Here is a 22,108-nt window from a genome sequence, read left to right as displayed (position 1 = left end):
AATCAACTAATTAACTCTAAACACCTGCAAAAGATTCCTGAGGCTTTTAAAAACTCCCAGCCTGGTTCATTACTCAAAACCGCAATCATGGGTAAGACTGCTGACCTGACTGCTGTCCAGAAGGCCATCATTGACACTCTCAAGCGAGAGGGTAAGACACAGAAAGAAATTTCTGAACGAATAGGCTGTTCCCAGAGTGCTGTATCAAGGCACCTCAGTGGGACGTCTGTGGGAAGGAAAAAGTGTGGCAAAAAACGCTGCACAACGAGAAGGTGACCGGACCCTGAGGAAGATTGTGGAGAAGGACCGATTCCAGACCTTGGGGGATCTGCGGAAGCAGTGGACTGAGTCTGGAGTAGAAACATCCAGAGCCACCGTGCACAGGCGTGTGCAGGAAATGGTCTACAGGTGCCGCATTCCCCAGGTCAAGCCACTTTTGAGCTACAGAGAAGTAGCACTGGACTGTTGCTCAGTGGTCCAAAGTGCTTATTTCGGATGAAAGCAAATTTTGCATGTCATTCGGAAATCAAGTTGCCAGAGTCTGGAGGAAGACTGGGGAGAAGGAAATGCCTGAAGTCCAGTGTCAAGTACCCACAGTCAGTGATGGTCTGGGGTGCCATGTCAGCTGCTGGTGTTGGTCCACTGTGTTTGATCAAGGGCAGGGTCAAGGCAGCTAGCTATCAGGAGATTTTGGAGCACTTCATGCTTCCATCTGCTGAAAAGCTTTATGGAGATGATTTCGTTTTTCAGCATGACCTGGCACCTGCTCACAGTGCCAAAACCACTGGTAAATGGTTTACTGACCATGGTATTACTGTGCTCAATTGGCCTGACAACTCTCCTGACCTGAACCCCATAGAGAATCTGTGGGATATTGTGAAGAGAAAGTTGAGAGACGCAAGACCCAACACTCTGGATGAGCTTAAAGCCGCTATCGAAGCATCCTGGGCCTCCATAACACCTCAGCAGTGCCACAGGCTGATTGCCTCCATGAAGCAGTCATTTCTGCAAAAGGATTCCCGACCAAGTATTGAGTGCACAACTGAACATAATTATTTGAAGGTTGACTTTTTTTTGGTATTAAAAACACTTTTCTTTTATTGGTCGGATTAAATATGTTAATTTTTTGAGATTTTTTTTTTTGGAATTTTGGGTTTTCATGAGCTGTATGCCAAAATCATCAGTATTAAAACAATAAAAGACCTGATATATTTCAGTTGGTGTGCAATGAATTATGAATCTAAAATATATGAAAGTTTAATTTTTATCATTAAATTTATTCCTTTCATATTGTATTTTTTTAATCAAAAGTAGGCTAAATCTTATGTGGAAACAAATAAACATTAGGAGATCATTTATTTGTTACTTTCAATATTTAATCATCATTCTATGCTGATTTCTATCATTATTTAGCTTCTCATTTGGTTTTAGAGATAAAATGGAGCATGTGCTCTTGGCTTGTGTGCGGTTGCAGCCTAATTCATTGGCTGAATCACATGGCAATGACTGGAGCTAAAGTAATGAGCGGCCACGAGCTCAAAGACCCGCTGTTTACATCGCAGAGCCTCAGAATAGAACCGACCATGAGATCAAATTGTGGATAATTCATTTTCCTAACATCGATCATCTCGGATTTATCGATTCTTGTCTCTCATATACGGTAAGATCGGCAGTTTAATGCGCATTTGAATTGAGCTTATGTTAAACAGAGCTCCTCATTGAAACCATAAATTGTAAATAGGGCATATTACATAAACGTATTCGAAGGCAAATGAATCGTTTGTTCAGTTCACAGTAATGTATTATGTTTTGTTTATGTTGTTACGCCATGTTGTTGCTGCAGTAACGGGACACTGCCGCTATTTTACTCTGCCCAACAAGACTGCATTAACGTTACGTCAAGAGCCTATTGATTATTCTACAGTTTCGAATAATTATCATAAAGACACACCATTTCGATTAAATATGCAAAATTATACATGTAAATACTCTCACCACTCTTTACACGGTCCTGGAAGACAATTAATGGGTCTCCTTGGCTTGTAAAGCTTTACTATCTGATAAATGCCTTGCTCCAATACCGTTTGTGGAGCTACTTGTTTATAAAGGGTGTGTAACTGTTTGAAAATCATCATTCAATGCTAAAAATCTTTATGAGCATTCATATTTTTATAGCATTTAGTATAGTTACATTTTAATTGCAGAAACAAATACTTTATTTAAATAGGACCCTGGTCCTATTAATAATCAGTATGAGATCCATATGATTCTCATGTGAAGTACTGATCACAGCATCTTAGATGAGTTTCAGATGACTCTTATTGAGGTTCTGTTTCTCTTTCATGAGCATATTCATCACGTGGGTCTGGGTGAATCCCCTATGAAGTCTTAATTAGATTACCAACTAACCACTGTCATATGCAACCCTTCAGTGCACAATCCTTTTTTGCATCAAAATTAGGAAAAGCACAAGCTACTAAATAAGTTGCGCTATGCCAAATAATGGCCTTTAATTTCATTGTCAAAATATATAGAAGCACACTTATCATTTGTTCTTAAATTTGTAAAATATGAATATGCTTATTACTTAGTTTTTGTACTGTAACATTGTATTGTTTATTGCTGAGATTTGTTCACATTATTTCAGGCTATCATGGGAAGCCTCTTCCGAAGTGAAGAGATGTGCCTGGTCCAGATTTTCCTGCAGGCAGGTTCAGCTTACAACTGTGTCAGTGAGCTCGGGGAGTTGGGCTTAGTCGAATTCAGAGACGTGAGTTAGTTTAATGGACACCACACCACTGAAAACAAATGTTGAGGTCTGTAAGATATTTTTATTTAATTAATCATTTTAATCAGCAGTGTAAATATTTCTAAAATGTAAATGCTGTTCTGTGGAGCTTTCATTTCCTCAAAGAATCAGAGTCAGTTTCCACAAAAATATTAAACCGTACAACTGTTAGATTTCACAATATTACAGTTTTTACTATATTTGTGATAAAATAATGTTTCCTTAACGTGCTATCGGAAATGTCCTAATTCCCACTTAATAATCGTGATTACAAGCTTGTTGCATTCAAGTGCTTTATTGTCGGAATAAACAGGAATCATAGAGGACACCAGGTTTATTATTGCCTATTTATTGGTAAAATCTTATTAAAACCAACATCATATGTAGTGTCTAATGCACTGACAGGCATATAAACCATCCAGATAGTCTGCTTTCTGCCGATTCTGTAATTTTGGTCAAATGCAGGCTATTTTTGCTATGTATCAAAAACATAAAATATGCTTCAAATGATTACTCGTATGTAATATGCACTACATTAATGTCAAGACAAGACGACCTAGCTGTTTTGGGGGGAAAACTAATAAATCATGTCTGTCACAACAGTAATTCACCCCGCCACCATGTTTAAAGTTTATGGCATGCCCATCTTGGGAATTTGGGTATGAAAATGATTTCCGAACGTCCCAGTGGTAAACACGTTCATGTGCAATTTTTACCTAGGAAACTCATATTTACAATAATTCCGATAGCATGTGAAGGTGAGCATAAAGAACTTTTTTTTTAATCTCACCAACCCTAAACCTTTGAACAGTAGTGCCAACAAAGAGAGCAAAGAGCCTAGACATTGGCCGGCCTTTCAAATATGAATTTTACAGATTAGAACAAAAATGTGTGCTCTAATCTGTATGTTTCCACTTGCTCTTTATCCCTCTTGTTCTGTCTCTCTTAAACTCAATTTTCTCAGTTGAATCCAAGTGTGAATGCCTTTCAAAGGAAGTTTGTTTCAGAAGTGAGAAGATGCGAGGAGCTGGAGAAAACCTTCAGTAAGTCTGCCTTTAAAACCAACCCCTATTATTAAGTAACCAGTAAATATTTACCTTTCAGTGACCAGCTATCCCTAGTTATTTCAGTCACTTTTTTATTTTCAGGCACTCTTTGACGCTTATCATCTGTCAAAGAGACCTAGCATAATCAGTGTTGCCTGGCTGTGCACATCCTCAACACGTTTCCCCTCCCCTTATTCCGTAGAATATCTGGAGCAAGAGATCAGTCGTTCTCTCTATCCTCCTCTGAAAGGGCTTCTTCCCACAGCAATGCCAATCCCATCAGCCCCACTGCCAAGAGAGCTGCTCTCCATTGAGGAGGAGAGCGAGAGACTTGCCAGAGAACTCAAAGAGGTGAGAGGAAGATAAGAGAAATAGGCTTAGAAATCATCCAGAAAGGAGATTGTGATAAACATGTAGTGCAAGTGGTGATCTTGACCCAGTTTGCATTTAGGTGTCAATGAACAGGGATAGTCTACGTAATCAGCTGATCCAGCTCAGCCAATACAGAGGGGTCCTGAAGCAGAGCATTTTACTACCAACCTCACAGGTTAAAAAAAAATCCAGTTCTTATCATGTTTACCTCCAAGAGGTGTCTCAGATGTTCACCAAACCTTCTCATAATGTCTTTAAAGCTTCCACCTCCAACTCTTGAGACCACAGCACTATTGGACAGCAGGCAAGATATTCGTTTGAGGTGAGGACAAGATTTGTCTAAAGGTGCAGTCACATTTACTGTTGCTCAGTGAAATCCATAGCCTAGAAATCTAGACGCACCCTAGCGGCAGCAAATCTAATCTGCCCGCGAGTGTTGTCTAGCAACTCTTAGTACCCTTCTGAGCTGTAATCGCCAAACTCTTGCCGAGCCAATCGCATTGTGTATAGAGTCGGTGGGCGGGGCCATAATGACGACGGCCGAGTTGCGTTTGCGTGCTTCTAGTAAACACAGAAACTTTCGAACGGCGGTCTTTCGAATCAGCTCTGACCGCGACTCTGGAAGACTTGGAGTTAAGCTTTTCTCTGAGAAAAGAACAAAGAACGGCACTGAAGTCATTCTTAAAAAGGGAAGATGTGTTCGGGGTTTTGTCGACCGGATACGGCGAATGTTTAATCTTTCAACAAGCTCTGTTTCACCTTCGTTGCTCTGGTTGGTTGTAGCGCTATCCTATCGCGTGCAGAGGGAGTTTGAAAGACAACCGTTTATCCCGCCCCTCGGATTGAGCCCTGTCTATGGTGAGTTTCCAGACCAAACATCTTGATGTGGGTCTGGCTTGTCAGGCTATGAAATCCAGTCATTTCAATAGGAATGCGCATGTTTGGGAATTTCACGCAAGGGTGAAAATTTCCCTGTTCAGATTTCACTCATGTTCAAGTTGGTCATGTGAACTTGCCATGTTGGCCAACTGAAAGCTGCTTGGTTTAAAAGTGACTTCTGTGTGAACTTTACACAAAGGACAATGGACCGTTTATATAAATATCACTAATGTGACCACACCTCAATAGAGAGAGGGCAGCTATCGTTTTAATAGTGATGCTTGCCTTAGCGATCTAGTGAAAGATGAAAATGTGAATGTTAACCCCCAGTTGGGTTTTTAGCAAACCGGATCTATATCTAATACACATAGATCTCTACCTGTCTTGATAATATAAAACTCCCAATATTAGAGTGACAATTACAGAATAAAATAAAGCATATTTTGCTAACTTTTGGAGCTTGGAAGGCTTCAGGAGTTTGAGCAAATTTTTACACCATATCACTGTCCTCTTCAGGGACTCAGAGCTCATTTCACAGTATGCATCTAGCTCATATTCATATTCTCAAATCTCAAAACTATAATTTTCAACAAATTCGATATTTTGATCGCTGACAGCTTTTGACCAGATTCACTATCAAGTAACACTGAAACTTATATTTGATTCACGTTCAGAATTTGCTCTGCAGTAAAACCCTGAGCCATTTCAAGTTTTGCTGATATTTTTCATTTAGCAAGTTTCAATGATACTTCAAATTCTTTTTTTCTTTTTTTTTACTGCCTGCTTGAAGGGTTACTTCAGCGATTAGCATATGGCTTTATATCATTAGAAACCCTGGAGTATATTCGAATGATTGTGCTCCGAATGATTGTCATGATTTTTGAAGATAAACGCGGTGGTGAGAAAGTGATCAGTGATTCAGTAGCAGTGGCTTTTGGAGTGGCCTCGCGGGGCAGCGAAGCATTCTGGGAATTGTTGTCTTTCATCCCCATGAGACAAAAATGCGTTTTCTGTCTTTTCTGTCTAGAAAGCACTAAATTAAAACAATATTTCACATTTCTACTACATCAATGACCCAGTTTAAATACAGATTAATCTTCCCAGCGATGAAGTACTCCTTTATCTATGAGTGTATCGTCACTTCATCATTGCGTATCAGACATTGCCACCTTGTGGAATATAGGTGAATTGCACATATTCAGTCATCAAAGATTCAGTTATTGGTGTGCAGAAAAATCTTTCACTGTTACACGCCTCGGGTCCTTAGTGACCCTATATTTTTTTTTGCACAAAAAATGAATGAAGGCAGTGCTTCCCAACCCTATTCCTGGAGGCACATTAAAAGTACACATTTTGGATGTCCCTTATCTGACCCATATATTTTTGGTCTTGGCATCTCCTTTAATGAGCTGATGAGTCAGATCAGTTGTTTGATGAGAAAGATTGGACAGCATGGCAAAGTTGGGAACTTTTTCCACCCTCAGAAGAAACCCCCAAACACATGGATTGCTCTTGAAATTACTGGTTTTCCCCTAGCACAATTTCACCAAACAACGGTAAATGTGACTGGCGTAAAGTGACATGACATTGGTGAAATTTTGTGGGCAAAAAAGGTCCGTTGTCAGTAATGTTTGAAGCACAGCTTGCACAGAAATTGCTTTCAAAACAAGTAGCTTTCTGTTGGTCAGTGTCGCAAATTTGTATGAACATGGGCAAAATCTGCACATGAAGTGTTTTTCGGGAAACTCCCGATCGCATGGAATTCCAATTGAAATGAGTTTGCCAGCAAAATTTTGCAGATCACGTAAATGTGAGCGCACCTTTTGGCAATAAGTTGTAATATTATTTTCACATTTCAAATGTGAACATTATATAACAAGACACTATTCATGTTATTGACATCTTTCCTACAAAGCTTTGTTGCTGGTGTGGTTCATCCATGGAAGGTCCCATCGTTTGAGAGGCTGCTATGGCGGGCCTGTCGTGGTTATATCATTGTAGACTTCTGGGAGATGGAGGAGAGGCTGGAAGTGCCAGACACAGTAAGAAAGTGTAACATTAAAATTAATCAGAAACTGATTTTGATTAAAAAGTCAATTGGTCATATTTTTCCTGCTCACAGGGAGAGATGATTCAGTGGACTGTCTTTCTGATCTCTTTTTGGGGAGAGCAGATTGGGCAGAAAGTAAAGAAGATCTGTGATTGGTACATTCATATCTTATTTAAATTTAATTATAGCTTACTATAGCACACTTTCATACTATCAAATTATTCCATTAATCCCACTCTGTCTTTTCCATGCATACATGAGTAATATATATTCTGCATATCTCTATTCATAGTTTCCACACTCATACCTTTGTGTATCCAGAGGGCTTGGAGGAGAGAGAAGTAATACTTCAGGGGCTGGAAAGCAGGATAGTTGATATCAAAACGGTGACCAAAATGTTCCCTTTATCCTTTTATTTTTTATAATTACAATCTCTTTGAAATAAGAGCTTACCGTGTATTTATATAGTTCGGACATACTTAAAATGTATGAATTTCATTACATTAGATAAGAATATCAAATGGCACTAATTTGAAAGAAAATTGTACAAGCACATTTTTTAAACAAATCATTGCACATTATGTTAACTTATTTTACTTTCATAATCTGATGTATTTACAAGTCTTACAGGTTATTCAACTAGAAAAATAATATTATACACTACCATTGAAATGTTTGATTTAAAAAAAAACTAAAAACTTTTACATTATTGCAAAAAAAAATTCAAATAAATTCTGTTCTTTTTTTACTTTGTATTATTCAAATAATTCTTGAAAAAATGTTTCATGGTTTTCATAAAAATATTAAGCAGCACAACTGTGTCCAACATATATATGTTTTTTGCATATTATAATTATTTTGTAATGATGAATTGATCTGTGTCATCACAGGAATAAATAGCATTTTAAAATAGTAAACATTTTTCAATCATTTTAATATTTCACAATATTACTGTTTTTGATCTAATAAATACAGTCTTACAAGAGACTTATTTCACAAAGATTAAATAATAGAGTATATTATTTGGAATAATGTGCACAAAAAGTGATATAATTTAGACTTTAGTAATAGTTTCAGGTCCACTCTTAAACTTGACTCTCGTCTGTCTGCAGGTGCTGTCTCAGACGGAGCAGTATATGCAGCAGCTGCTGTCTCGCTGTGTGTGTCAGATGCCACAGTGGAAGATACGAGTTCAGAAGTGTAAAGCTGTGCAGATGGTCCTTAACCTCTGCAGCCCTTCAGTGACAGACAAGTGTCTCATCGCAGAGGCTTGGTGCCCTGTGGCCAAATTGCTTCTGCTCCAGAGTGCTCTGATCGAAGGAACGGTGAGAAAAGGCCATTGTGGAAACTGTTTTTCATTAAATACATCACACAGATGTCAAATGATACTTTTAAAGAATTATTAAAGAAGATTTGTGGAGCATACACTTGATACTTTTTTAGATGGCTAAGTAATATAATAATGGACTGAAGGTCACTCATTTAAAGCAGAATTTAAAACAGTCAATCTCACAATAGCGTATTGTCTTTTTTCTATATCTTAGAGGAAAAGCGGTAGCAGTGTAGACTCCTTCTACAACCGTTTACCTGCACCCACATCTCCTCCAACACTCTTTAACACCAACACATTCACTTCCAGCTTCCAGAACATTGTGGATGCTTATGGTGTGGCCAGTTACAGAGAGGTTAATCCAGGTAACACACACACCATCACATGGACATAGTTACCTAAAGTTGCATTTAAAGGGATAGTTCCCCCAAAACTGAAATTCTATCATAATTTTCTCATCCCCATGTTGTTCTGAAGCCGTAAGACTTTCGTTCATCTTCAGAAAACAAAAGAAGATATTTTTGATAAAATCTAAGAGCTTTTTGTCCCTCCTTTGACAGCTACGCAACTACCTCTTTGTCTTTGATGCTTCAAACAGTTCATTAAGTTATGATAAAACTGAATACACTTTATACAGATACAGATATGATGAACAGATACTTTCAACTTTATACAGATATGATGAACAGATTTTATTTCTGCAGAAGCTCAAATGTCCTGTGCAGAGCCATAGAAAAAGAGAGTTGCAACACACTTTGATCTCGTGGTCACGTGATTCATAGAGCTCTCAATAGTTTCAAACAACTCCGCGCTGGCAATCTGTGTTAATAGGATTAAGCGGGATAGACAGTAGTTTCATTATATTTGCAGTAATTTCTGGCGAATATTAACACAATATGTGCATTGACTTCGACTAGGCTTTACAGTAGCATTTTATTCTGGGGAGAGAGAAAGAAATCATGAGAGTAACTGTTACATGATTTTTACAGCACTGAGTGTTGTAGCCAATCACAGGCATTTCTGTTGAAATAATGACCAATGATGTTTAATTTACCAAGAATGAGAATCCTCTCATTATCATTCAAAACAAGTTTTATACGGTCTCAAAATGCTGAATGAAATGTTTACATTTTTCACAAACTTCTCATTATCTACAAATCCTATCATCATAACAAATAAAGCACAGACATGATTTAAATAAAAATGTATTGTGAAGTTTAATCAGATGTTTTTGTTTTTCATTAGACTTTGTGATGTTCCCTACAATAAGCCTGTATTTAACACTTCATTACAAATAAAGTAACAAAAAATAGATATTTTAATGTTATAAAATGTAACGTTATATGTTGTTCCCTAAATGGGCGGACTTCATAGAAACACATTCGAGAGAATGATCTCAGAAAGACAAAGCTTTTGAAACATGACCGATAGCATCTGGATATAGTAGCTTTAGCAGTGCTTCTCACATTATCTAACTGCAGTTAAAATCTAGCGATCAATTATATAACAATAAACATCAGCTCTAAAGCACTTCATAAAATACATCTTCTATCAATATTCCTCAGAGGTCAACTAATGCCATAAAATATCAAAATATGAGTCATTTCGTCAATTTGCCAGCACGTGTGCTTGAGATACACAGAAATGGATGGGGTTCAATGCTGGAACTATTGGTTGTTTGCAACTATTGGTCGCTCCGTGACACGCTTTACTTCGGCATGGGAGTGTCTTAACTCTGTTCTTCAACGGCTCTGGTCCTGTGTAACACATGAGAACAAACCTCATTGGTTCTCGCACATCAAGAAAACATGCTTGAGCTTGCGTTTACCACTACAGATGTGTGAGTTGATGAATGTTTATATGTGAATAAAAGCCTAAATTAAATCTGTTAATCATGTAAAGCGAGCGAAAATTTGGATTAAACTTCTCAATACATATGGATTCATTTTACGACCTCTTCATGAACTCTCTGAAGCATCAAAGTGGTAGTTGCATAGCTGTCAATGGAGAGACAAAAAGCTCTCAGATTTCATCAAAAAAGATCTTCATTTGTGTTACAAAGATGAACGAAAGTTTTACGGGATTGGAACGACATGAGGGTGAGTAAATAATGACAGAACTATCTCTTTAACAGTGAATTATTGTTCTCCATATGAGAGGGTGTTGATTGAGATAACCTATAAAAACATTTCAACTGACTGTAAATGTCTTGTGTGTATTCCCTTCTCAGCTGTGTACACAATCATTACTTTTCCTTTCCTGTTTGCGGTGATGTTTGGAGATGTTGGACACGGTTTACTCATGACATTGGCTGCCCTGTGGATGGTTCTAGAGGAGAGAGACCCTAAAATGAGGAATAGCACTAATGAGGTTTCTTTCATTTTATACAGTACATTTCAAAATCTTTACAGCTACCATCAAGACTGAAAAGGCATTTGAATAGAACATACATTACTATAATTTTTTTGTTGAAATTGTTTTTCAGGATTTTAGACAATTCAAAAGAACAGCATTTAAATGTAATATTTTGTGTAACATTATAAATGTCTATACTGTCACTTTTAATCAATTTAATGCATCCTTGCTGCTGCTTAAAGTCTTTTTTTTTTTAAACAGTACTGTATCCATTTTTTTCTCATCACTTTCTGTAGTTAGTTATCCTATGTGTCTCTTTTAGATTTGGCGTATGCTGTTTGGTGGGAGGTATCTGATCCTTCTGATGGGTTTGTTCTCCATCTATACTGGGGCTGTTTATAATGAGTGCTTCAGTAAGGGACTCAGTCCTCTTTCCTCTTGCTGGCACCTCAAACCCATGATGCTGCACTATAACTGGAGGTACACACACACTATTACATCCAAGGCAAAGGTTAAATATAAGTGTGGCAAGCAGGACTAGACTGAAGGGCCATGAGAATGGGGCGAGGCCGGTGTCGTGATTTATAATGCGCTGCACCGGTCTCGTATCTCTCATGGAGATACATTATCAATCACACCACCGGCCTCGTCCTGCTTGCCACAATAAGGTCTGTGCCATCTAGAGTTTCATGACAGAACTTTGTATGAATTGATGCGATTAGAAATTTCACAAGGGTGAAGGAATTCCCCAGACAGATTTTGCCACGTTAACTAGCAGTAAGCTGCTTGTTTTGAAAAACTTCCATGTGAGCTGTGCTTTGTATATCTCTACAGTTTTGACAGTAGACACTGGACCTTTTTTTTACCATGAAATTTCGCTAATGTGACTACCTTGCTATACAATGTTGTTCGCTTTGACTCTGCAAACCATGGGCTGTAAACATTTTATCTTATCACTTATCAAGAGTTTTCCTAAATGGAAGTAAAATTTCTTAATTACGAGTTTTCGCTTAAAACCAATTCACAAAGCTGCTGAGAGCAACTTTTACTTAGAAATAGAGAGAAGTCTTAAGCTAAGAGAAAGGGCGTGGTTGACCTTGTTGTTATGGATGATGTCATCACGCTTACTAACTATGACCACAGTGATTGGCTAATGGGGAGGGATCTCTGTCAGTGATTTAAATATAAAAATATTTTGTTGAATGAGGTTTTATGTTGCTATATTCAAATAAAATGTTCAAAATAATGTCATATTTTAAAATAAAGAATTTGCCATATTCAAATAAAGATTTTAAAAAGAAGGCTAAGTGCCAATAATTAAACTAGTATATGTTTAGCTAATTGTCAGACTCTAACATGTCTATCTTAAGAGATTGCAGAATTCAAGGGAAAATAGTTTTATAAACAAAGTTTGTGAGGAGCACGTTCAAACTGTCTATCTAATCAGCGCGAGAGGAGGTATATACACAGCCAAGAGCCGACTCACGCCGTTTCCTGCATCCCTCCGCCACACTGTTCCTCAGTCTCGGTCTGCGATATGGCACAGAACTACGGCGCAGACTGTAAAAAATATGGAGGTAGTGTGCATGATTTCACCCATAGGATTCTGATAAGCCGTTCTGAAGCGTAAAGTATAGACGAGCTGGGCGTCGCCATCTTGCGAGAACGTCATTGCCTGTCACTCCCAGATAAAAGAAAATGGGCAAATGTGGGTGGAGCTGAGGTGACGCAATGACTATAGACTGTGGATAAATGGCTATACACCTGTCACTCAAAGTAACCACGCCCTTAATTATGCAGAACTTTAAAGGGGGGGTGAAACACTCAGTTTCAGTCAGTGTCATGTCAATCTTGAGTACCTATAGAGTAGCATTGCATCCTGCATATCTCCGAAAAGTTTTTATTTTTTTAATAATTATATAAGAAAGATGCGCTGTTCCGAGTCTTTCCGAAAAAAGCCGAGCGGGTGGGGGCGTGTCGTGTGAGCGGAGCTAAATAATGACGTGTGCAGCAGCGCGCTGTGTGTTGAGTCGAGTGCATCCCTAACAGCGGAAAAAAACTTTATTCAAAATAAAAATATGGCTTTTAATCGGATACAGCCATACATCTATGATCCGGAATCAGACCCAGAGGCTGCAGTTGAACAGGAGCAGCAGCAAAAACGACTAGAGCAGGACGTCTGTATGTGGTAAGTTACAAGTTATACACTAACTATATAATATGCTTAGCGGCTTGTGTTATTTACATATTTATACTTGAATTATATCGTCGTATTTTTGTCTTTGAAGGTGTACATGTGGGAAGTGCAGTTGTGCACGTGTGTTTGTGTGTTTACGCGTGGTTTGTGTAGACAGTAAGGTGACTAAAAGCAGTCTCACTCACCCTTCTAACGTTGGGACTGCTCCATCCTTCAGCATTAGGCGATTGGGAAAATTCGGCGTCGAGCTGGGCCTTGTTTATGAAACAGCGAACAGATATAAACATTCGCGCAACTCAGTTGCTGATCCGGAAAAGCAAATTACATCCACTGTTGCCTTAACGCGGGGTTTTTGGCGAATCTGTGCAGGACTGTCTTGGTCTGGCAACCAAAAACCCACTTTTTTGGTGACATTGTTATGTGCTATGTGTAATTGTCCCCTGTCCAGCATCCTACAAGCCCCGCTTTGATGGGCGTAGGCTGTTGCTTTCGCTCTCTCCCTCGCTCTCTCTCACGCGCAGGCTGTTGCTTTCGCTCTCTCCCTCGCTCTCTCTCACTCGCTTCCGGTAGAATTGTCCGTAAGGCCCATACAAGGAAATTCCGCCCCCACTAACGTCAATGGGGACGCATGATCTCAAAAAACTTGCCGAAACTTATGACTAACCGGAAGTAGTATTTTTGACAAAGAAATACTCCCATCAAACGTCCACCTTAACTTTTGAAACTTTGTCTATGTTTAGTATGGGATTCCAAGTCTTTAACAGTGTAAAAAGATCAGTATGCATGAAACAGCATTTCACCCCCCCTTTAAGGCTTTATATAATGTAAACACAAATGAGTTATAAAAAAATTCACCCCCCCTCACAGTTGTCATGAAGGTCAAAATTAGCTGTATAGGCCAAAACCACAATTTGTACCAGGCTGTAAACATGTTTTTTTCTGCTGTAAAGTTGAGAATTTTAACATGGGGCTCAATGAGATTCTGCTCCCTTCTGGAGCCTGTCCTCAGTGTCCTCAGTGGCAGAATGCAGTTTACATTACTTCCGTATTGGCTTCAAGAGAGATCGCAGGAGGTTGCCGCTTGGTCATAACAAAAAGTTAAAGTTCTGCATAAATAAGGGCGTGGTAACAAGTGGATAGCCATTTATCTGCCGATAATTATGCTCTGCTACGATTTTGTAGATGGCCCGTTTTCTCTGTAGCGCCACTTTTGACGACGTCCACTCGCTTTAGCCTCCTCACCCACAGGTTTTACTGGATATATTTACTTTTTTCTGAAGGAAATCGATACAATCCTACACCTTTTGCTGTATATATGACGGCGCAACCCCAAACACAACACATTTTCATCATAGTTTCAACTTTAATCAACAACAATGTTCTTAACTATGTAACCGTTTACAGTACCCGGCTGGATCTCTTCAGTTTGTCAATAGAAGCCGCTCACGTTCTGCCACCGGGAAGTATCCTGTTGCCGATTGTTTACAAACATTTTGAAATGGTCTATAGTCATTGTGTCACCTAAGCTCCGCCCACATCCTGCCTTTTTGCCCATTTTCTGTTATCCGGGAGTGACACCCGATGACTCGCTCGCAAGATGACAACGACCAGCTAGTCTCTACTTTAAGCTTCAGAACGGCTTATCGGAATCCTATGGGTGACGTCACAGACACTACGTCCATATTTTTTTACAGTCTACGGTCAGAACTCATTTCACACAGCAGGAGTTTGATTCACTGACAGGTTCAGATATTTAACATGCCAAATATCTTGCAGGCGTCGGCGACTTGTCTGCGATTCTCTCTGATCGCGTCTTTGATCATTCACACTGCATGATTGTCACTCGCGTGCACGAGCACCGATTTGCCTATGATTTCGGGCATTTGTCGCAGACAACCTGTTATTTATTTATTATTTATAATTTTATTTACTATTTATTTATTAGTTATTATTTTTAAGAGTTTCTCCTAAATCGGCAAGTTAGGAGCTACTTAAGGCTTGAGCCTTAAGATGTTTTGTGAATACGGCCCCATATCAGTTATCCACCATTTCAGGTTACCAATGTGCTCTCATTTTACATTCACTTTTGTCTTCTTTCTTCGGGGCTGGTTCAGTGATGAAACTCTGAGGAGCAACCAGTACCTCACTTTGGATCCAAACGTAACCTGAGTATTTCAGGGACCATATCCATTCGGCATTGACCCGGTAACCAGGCCTTTAATCAAACCCCGCTAGTGTCTCGCTCACTGTGAGGCTTGGGTTTGACTGTATCTCGTTCCCTGGTTCTTAGATCTGGAGCCTTGCCAGTAACCACCTCACCTTCCTCAACTCCTATAAGATGAAGATGTCCATCATCATCGGGGTCATCCATATGACTTTTGGAGTCTGCTTATCCTTCTTCAACTACATGTGAGTCAAAGTATGATTCATTTTTAGTCTTTTTTTTTTTTTTTTTTAGCCTTTTAATGTTATACTTTTTCCTCAGGTACACAGGGGATGTGAGCAGCATGTTTCTGGTGTTGATTCCAGAGCTAGTCTTCATGCTGTGTCTTTTTGGGTACCTTGTCTTCATGGTGGTGTTTAAATGGATTGCGTTTGGACCTCAGGATTCAGACCGCGCTCCCAGCATCCTGATCCACTTTATTGACATGTTTGTGTTTGGTGAGAACCCAGACAACCCACCACTTTATCCAGGACAGGTGAGGGACTCAATCAGTATTCACTGATTCTTTTAACTTGTTTTATATCGTACTACAGTTTTACTGCTGTCAGTAATAATCCATATCCTGTCACTCTCTTTAGGTGATAGTGCAGAGAGTATTATTGTGTTTGGCGCTGCTAGCAGTTCCGGTGCTTTTACTTGGAAAACCACTTTACCTGTATTTCAAGCACAGGAATAACAGGAGAACGGTAAGCAGGGGTGAAATTAGGCTGTTCTGGCATCTTTGATATAAGAAATTATATATATATATATATATATATATATATATATATATATATATATATACACACAAATAAAATAATTTACTTTGGCTTTACAAAGTAACTTAGTTGACAGGCAACATAGTTGACAATTTCTCCATTTTGACTTTTAATTATAATGGCAGGCTTTGTTTGGCCAATTATGTATCGCAACCTAGCCTGACAAGACAGACCCACATCAAGATGTTTGGTCTGGAAACTCACCATTGACAGCTCAATTCGAGGGGTGGGATAAAGGGTTGTCTTCGGCAAAACTCTGAACATATCTTCCCTTCTTAAGAATTACTTCAGTGCTGTTCTTTTTTCTTTTCTCAGAGAAAAGCTCAACTCCAAGTCTTTCAGAGTCGCGGTCAAAGCTGATTCGAAAGGCCGCTGTTTAACAGCCTCTCTGTTTACTAGTAGCACGCAAACGCAACTCTGCCGTTATTATGTTAAGCCCTGCCCACCGACTCTATACATGATGTGATTGGCCCGACCAGAGCTTGGTTTTTACAGCTCAGAAGTGTATTGAGAGTCGCTAGACGACACTCATGGCAGATTAGATTTGCTGACTCTAGGGTGCGTCTAGATTTCTAGGTTAATCGCAACATATAATAATATACCATACAATGTAACAGTTGATGGTCAATTAATATACACTCTGGCAGTTGGTTATTATATATAAAAATATTTTAGAAACTAAAATAAATTATAAAATTATAAAATAAATAAAGAATTAAAGGGCTTTTACAATTTTGTGTTTAAAATGTCCACTACAAAAAAAAATATCCATATGAAACATAAAAAACCTAATGCATGTACATATACTTAAGAAAAAAAGGACTTGATGTACTTACCAAAGAGGCGTGTCGGTCTTTTTCTGAAATGTGAGTGTTTTTGCAGTTTCTTCCATACTGTGTCCGATTAAAAAAAGGTCTTGACCCTCTTTTTCAGTTACAGGAAGAGCAGCAACCCCTAGTCACAGACACCAGCTCTATAAATGCTCAACTGGGAGACCTAGAGGGAGGAAGGGGAACAGAGGAACAGGTGAGAACATGAAAAGATCATAACACCATTCCTAACCTCCAATGAAGCATAACATTACAAGAGTCAAAGTGAGAGGTGAAAGGGTAAAATTCTGGTAGATTCAGAGTTCATTTTCCATTCCTCTATAGTAGTACTACTGAAATGCTGTATGTTTGTCTTTTTGACCTTTACAGGAGTTTGATTGGACAGAGGTTTTTATGAACCAGGCCATCCACACCATAGAGTACTGCCTGGGCTGCATCTCCAACACTGCATCGTACCTTCGACTTTGGGCCCTCAGCCTCGCGCATGCACGTATGCAAATAATCATAAGCATCCCTAAGTATTACATGTTCACTTATAGGTGAAATTGTCTGTTGTAGGTGCTTAGTTAGTTCTTTATTTGTGCATGTTAGAGCTGTCTGAGGTTCTCTGGGTGATGGTGATGAGAATTTCACTCTCGTGGCAAGGCTATGTGGGATCTGTGGTGCTGTCGATCATCTTCTCCATCTTCGCCATGCTCACTGTCTCTATCTTGCTCGTCATGGAGGGGCTGTCAGCCTTCTTGCACGCCTTGCGTCTTCACTGGTGAGAAAATCACACACAACGCAGTGATCGACAAGAAGGGCACAGGGTTGCTAGTCTCTCTAATTAATTGAACCTTACTGGTTAATAGCAACCCACCCTGACCTCTACTTAAAGGTGCACTATATAACTGTTCTGTTCCCTAGAGGGCGCCTATTCAAAACAAAGGTGTAGTTTGATGACGCCAAGTTTGAGCGCAGCATCTTGGGACATGTGGTCTTCACCTCACAGCCGGTGGAAAAGAATCGGGATAGGACTCTGGCAGAAATCATGTTGATGGATGCGGTTATTAACATTACTGTAGTATGAAGAAGAGCAGGACTGAGTGTTGCCGCTGGAGCGATTGTTAAAGGGTTAGTTCACCCAAAAATTTAAATCTATTTGATTAATTATTCACCCTCATGTCGTTGGACACCCGTAAGACCTTTGTTCATCTTCGGAACACAAATGAAGATATTTTTGTTGAAAGCTGATGGCTGAGAAAGGCTTCAGATAGGCCTCCATTGGCATTCAGTACATTCCCACTCACAAGACCCATTAAGACACTAAACACATTAATACAAAGTTTTTGTGCGCAAAAAAAAAAATCTAAATAATGACTTTATCCGCCAAGTTATTGTTTTCCGTGTAGGTCTCAGATGTGAACTCGCGATAGCGGCGCCCCTCCTCTTACGGGTCACGTATTGAATGGTGGAGCTGCGTCATATTCTCGCGCATGTATTGAGGTCACGCCAATATCTTGGAGGATAAAGTCGTTATTTTGATTTTGTGCGCACAATAACTTTTTTCGACGCATTGTAAAATTATTGTACAGGCACTGTAGTGAGATGGACTTTGTATCGATGTCTTTAGTGCCTTTATGGGTCTTGTGAGTGGGAATGTACTGAATGCCAATGAAGACCTATCTTTCTCAGCCATCAGCTTTCAACAAAAATATCTTCATTTGCGTTCCGAAGATAAAAAAAAGGTCTTACGGGTGTCCAACGACATGAGGGTGAGTAATTAATGAAATAATTTTAATTTTTGGGTGAACTAATCCTTTAATGGGATAAGCAACTCTCCCAAAACGCGCCTCGCGAGCAACGGGACTTTTATTATGACGGGATCGTCGTCAGGCGCATGCGGTATTTCTGCTTTTCCGGTCACGAGTAGGAGGTAACGCAGCTCTGTTTATCATATTAGATACATTTGAGTGTGATGAAAATGATGTTATGACGTTACTCTGTGCGTTTGCTCAGTGGATGCTGTGATACTTGTTCACACTGCTAAGACTAAAGCTGAAATAAAACCGGAAACCGAGGGTAACACAAATATGACGCAACTGACAGGCAACTCCCTCAGACACTATGCTCAGGCAGCCCGGCTCATTGGTTAAAATAGCAATTTTCTCACAATTTACAAATAGTTGAACACATTTAGGATATTGTAAGTACTCAACTGAACAAATTATATAACACTGGCCTAGTGGTTTCTGGATATTTTACTGCAAAAATACAACAGTGCACCTTTAATAGTTGTTAATCACTGTTAACTCCTGCTATAAACTTTAATTACGCCAAACAAGTGGGCTGCCAACTCTCATGGACTCGCACAGTTCTCACGCCACACATCCATTTTCTTAGCCTAACAAGCCAGACCCACATCAAGATGTTTGGTCTGGGAACCACTGACAGGGCTCAACGGTTGTCTTTCAAACTCCCTCTGCACACAATATGATAGCGCTACAACCAACCAGAGCCGTATCCGGTCAGCAAAACTCCAAACACATCTTTCTATTTTAAGAATGACTTCAGTGCCGTTCTTAGTTCTTTCTTCAAACAAAAGCTTAACTTCAAGTCTTCCAGAGTCACGGCCAAAGGCGATTCGAAAGAACGCTGTCCGCCAGCCATCTTCTTTGTTTTCAAGTAGCAGGGAATTCATGCGGGACCGTCGCAGCTCTGTCCTCATGTTAAGCCCGCCCCCCAAACGCTATACACGATGTGACTGGCCTGACTAGTTTGGTTTTTCCAGCTTACAATCCAACGGTGAGCGGCTAGACGACCTGACTGCAAATTACATTTGCTGCCTCTAGATTTTTAGGCTACCATTTTCTCACAAAAATTGCAAAGCAAAGAGACAAGACAATACATATGAAACAATATATGAAACTAAGTCTAAGTTTTTTTTTTTCTTCTGTTGATTTTATTACGAAATTCCAACAATTTGTTTTTTTTAAAGGTGCAGTGTGTAGTATTTATGAGAATATGTTGACAGAAATGCAATATAATATACATAACTTCCGTTATGTTTGCATGGCCTTTAAATGAGTAATTTCTATCTACATACACTGTGGTCCCCTTACAGTGAAATTTTGTGCCGCCATGTTTCTACAGTAGCCCTAAACGGACAAATTGCTCTACAGAGCGCTAGTCACTCTCTGCTCCCCCGACGACGAAATCTTTGTCCTGTCAGTCGCCGTAGCTTCTCTATATGCTTTGAAAAGGAGGGGTGAACGGATGGCGATTGCAATTCACAACCTCACCATTAGATGCTGCTAAAATGTACACACTGCATGACAGACTGTAGCACCTCTGTTTAAGCTGAACATGAACTGATCATCTTTTCTACTAGTTAAGAGTATATAAACACAAATGAACATCAAAAAGTATGTTGACAGTGTTTGGGGTTAAAAGTTGACCCAGAGACCAGATATGTTGAAAAGAAGACCAGGAGTCAGGATGTTCAATCAAATGAAGAGAATTCACTGAAGAATAGTTTGCGGTTTCATCAGTAGAGCCAGCGTTTGAAGGGAATGGCTTACATCATGACAGACAAATGGAATATTCCTTGTTGGCTAACAAAGTCTAAACAATGTGTCACGAGTGGATAGATGGGAAATGGTGTTGTTGTTAGGCAGGATGTATACGTCAGACAATCCCAAGATTGGGGTTTGTTGACCTTGGGAGGTCCTCGAAAGGCGCCGAGAGGTCTAGGGTGTGAGGAAAGACGGGTCCAGTCCATTCTACAGACCTACACAGAACATGTAACACACACACTTATGAGCCTGTGAGCTTATCAACAGGACAATATCAAAACAACCTGACAACACAGTCTCTCCAGAGAGAGCAGTACAAATAATATATTCTACTTCATTCTATAAAGAAATATAAAGAGGTACACTTCTATAAATGTGAAAAATCACAACTGAGATGAGGTCCTTAAGGATAACATATGATGCAGAGGTGAGGGTGTCGGCCCACCCCCTTAAAAGGATAAAGTAAAACTTGTGTAATTGCTCCGTTTCAACGAGAGAGAGAGAGAGAGAGAGAGAGAGAGAGAGAGAGAGAGAGAGAGAGAGAGAGAGAGAGAGAGAAGAAAGCAACTCTCCTTAAGAGTAAAAATTCTAATTTACTTTACAATTTGTTGCAGGGTGGAGTTTCAGAACAAATTCTACAGTGGATCTGGATACAAGTTCAACCCTTTCTCCTTTACATTACTTGAGCATCTAGAGGAAATGTAAATGTTCCCTGTAAAATAAAATATATATACTTCCTTTTGGAACTGAATGTGTTATCACTTTTTTTCCCCAATAAATAATATATAACTCTTGTTCCTCTATTCTAGGTTATACTACTCTTGATTAATGTACAAAACTTTGTATTTAAGGCACTTTTTGTGTTTTTTCCGACCCCTTTTTGACAAATCGCTTCCTGTACTCCTCAGTTGTAAGTTGTTTTGTATAAAAGCGTCTGCTAAATGCATAATTGTAAATGACCGAGTGATTTGATCACCCTAAAATTAAAATTCATCTTATTCATCCACTGTCATCTATTCGCTCTCATGTGGTTCCAAATTTGTATGCCGTTTTTTTTAACAAGTTTTGAAGACTGTTTACTGGACTCTGACGGCAGGCACAGATAAGCTAAAAAAATGTAATTCTTGGGTGACCTATCACTTTAAAATAAAAGTTTTTTCCTTGTATCAGGGATTGCAGAGGTCTTAATCACGAGCACATAATATGAATTACAAAATACACAATACTATTAAAGATTTTTATAAGTATGAAATTAGAATATTTGCATTTCTCAAGGTCATGGTTATTCCCGCCCCATTCACTACCTTTTCTGTCTAAATACAAAAGAAAACGACTCTTACCTGGAAGGTGCTGTGCAGTTAATATTAAGGCATTAGGAGGTTCCAACTTCCTACTGAGGAAAAATGAGAAGCTAATATTTAAAAGAATAATTAAATAGCCAAGAACTATAAAATAATATTAGCCATATATCATCTGATATAGTGAGATAAAGGTTTATGCATTGATTGCAATGTATTGGATATAAGGCACATATAAATATACAATTTTGTGTACATCTTGTATACATGTGCATATATGTACAGAAGTATCCAAAAGTCTAAGAGGACCAGTGAAAATGCTTTCATTTACTTTCCTTAATACAAAATCTAGTATACTTCAAATGGAGGAAAGGAAATCCCACCTTTTATACAAGAGGAAACATGGCGACAAATTTACTTGTTTGAT

General features: G+C 39.1%; 1 protein-coding gene across 1 annotated transcript; it reads left to right on the top strand.

Moving 5' to 3' along the window:
- The first annotated feature begins 1,288 nt into the window (after positions 1-1,288).
- Positions 1,289-21,549, top strand: tcirg1a (T cell immune regulator 1, ATPase H+ transporting V0 subunit a3a). The gene is given in 21 exon segments (XM_067441202.1): positions 1,289-1,660; positions 2,648-2,770; positions 3,753-3,831; positions 4,037-4,185; positions 4,286-4,381; positions 4,467-4,528; positions 7,001-7,127; positions 7,208-7,290; positions 7,428-7,521; positions 8,248-8,460; positions 8,680-8,830; positions 10,696-10,835; positions 11,143-11,300; positions 15,132-15,222; positions 15,308-15,426; positions 15,503-15,716; positions 15,820-15,927; positions 16,933-17,025; positions 17,199-17,319; positions 17,421-17,592; positions 20,998-21,549. Coding segments are annotated over 20 exon segments (2,478 nt in total). The 5' UTR covers positions 1,289-1,660; positions 2,648-2,653; the 3' UTR covers positions 21,089-21,549.
- The last annotated feature ends 559 nt before the right edge of the window (positions 21,550-22,108 follow it).

The sequence above is a fragment of the Pseudorasbora parva genome, chromosome 4, assembly GCF_024679245.1.
Source record: "Pseudorasbora parva isolate DD20220531a chromosome 4, ASM2467924v1, whole genome shotgun sequence".
In the NCBI taxonomy this organism is placed as follows: Eukaryota; Metazoa; Chordata; class Actinopteri; order Cypriniformes; family Gobionidae; genus Pseudorasbora; species Pseudorasbora parva.
This window is presented reverse-complemented; position numbering and strand designations above follow the sequence as displayed.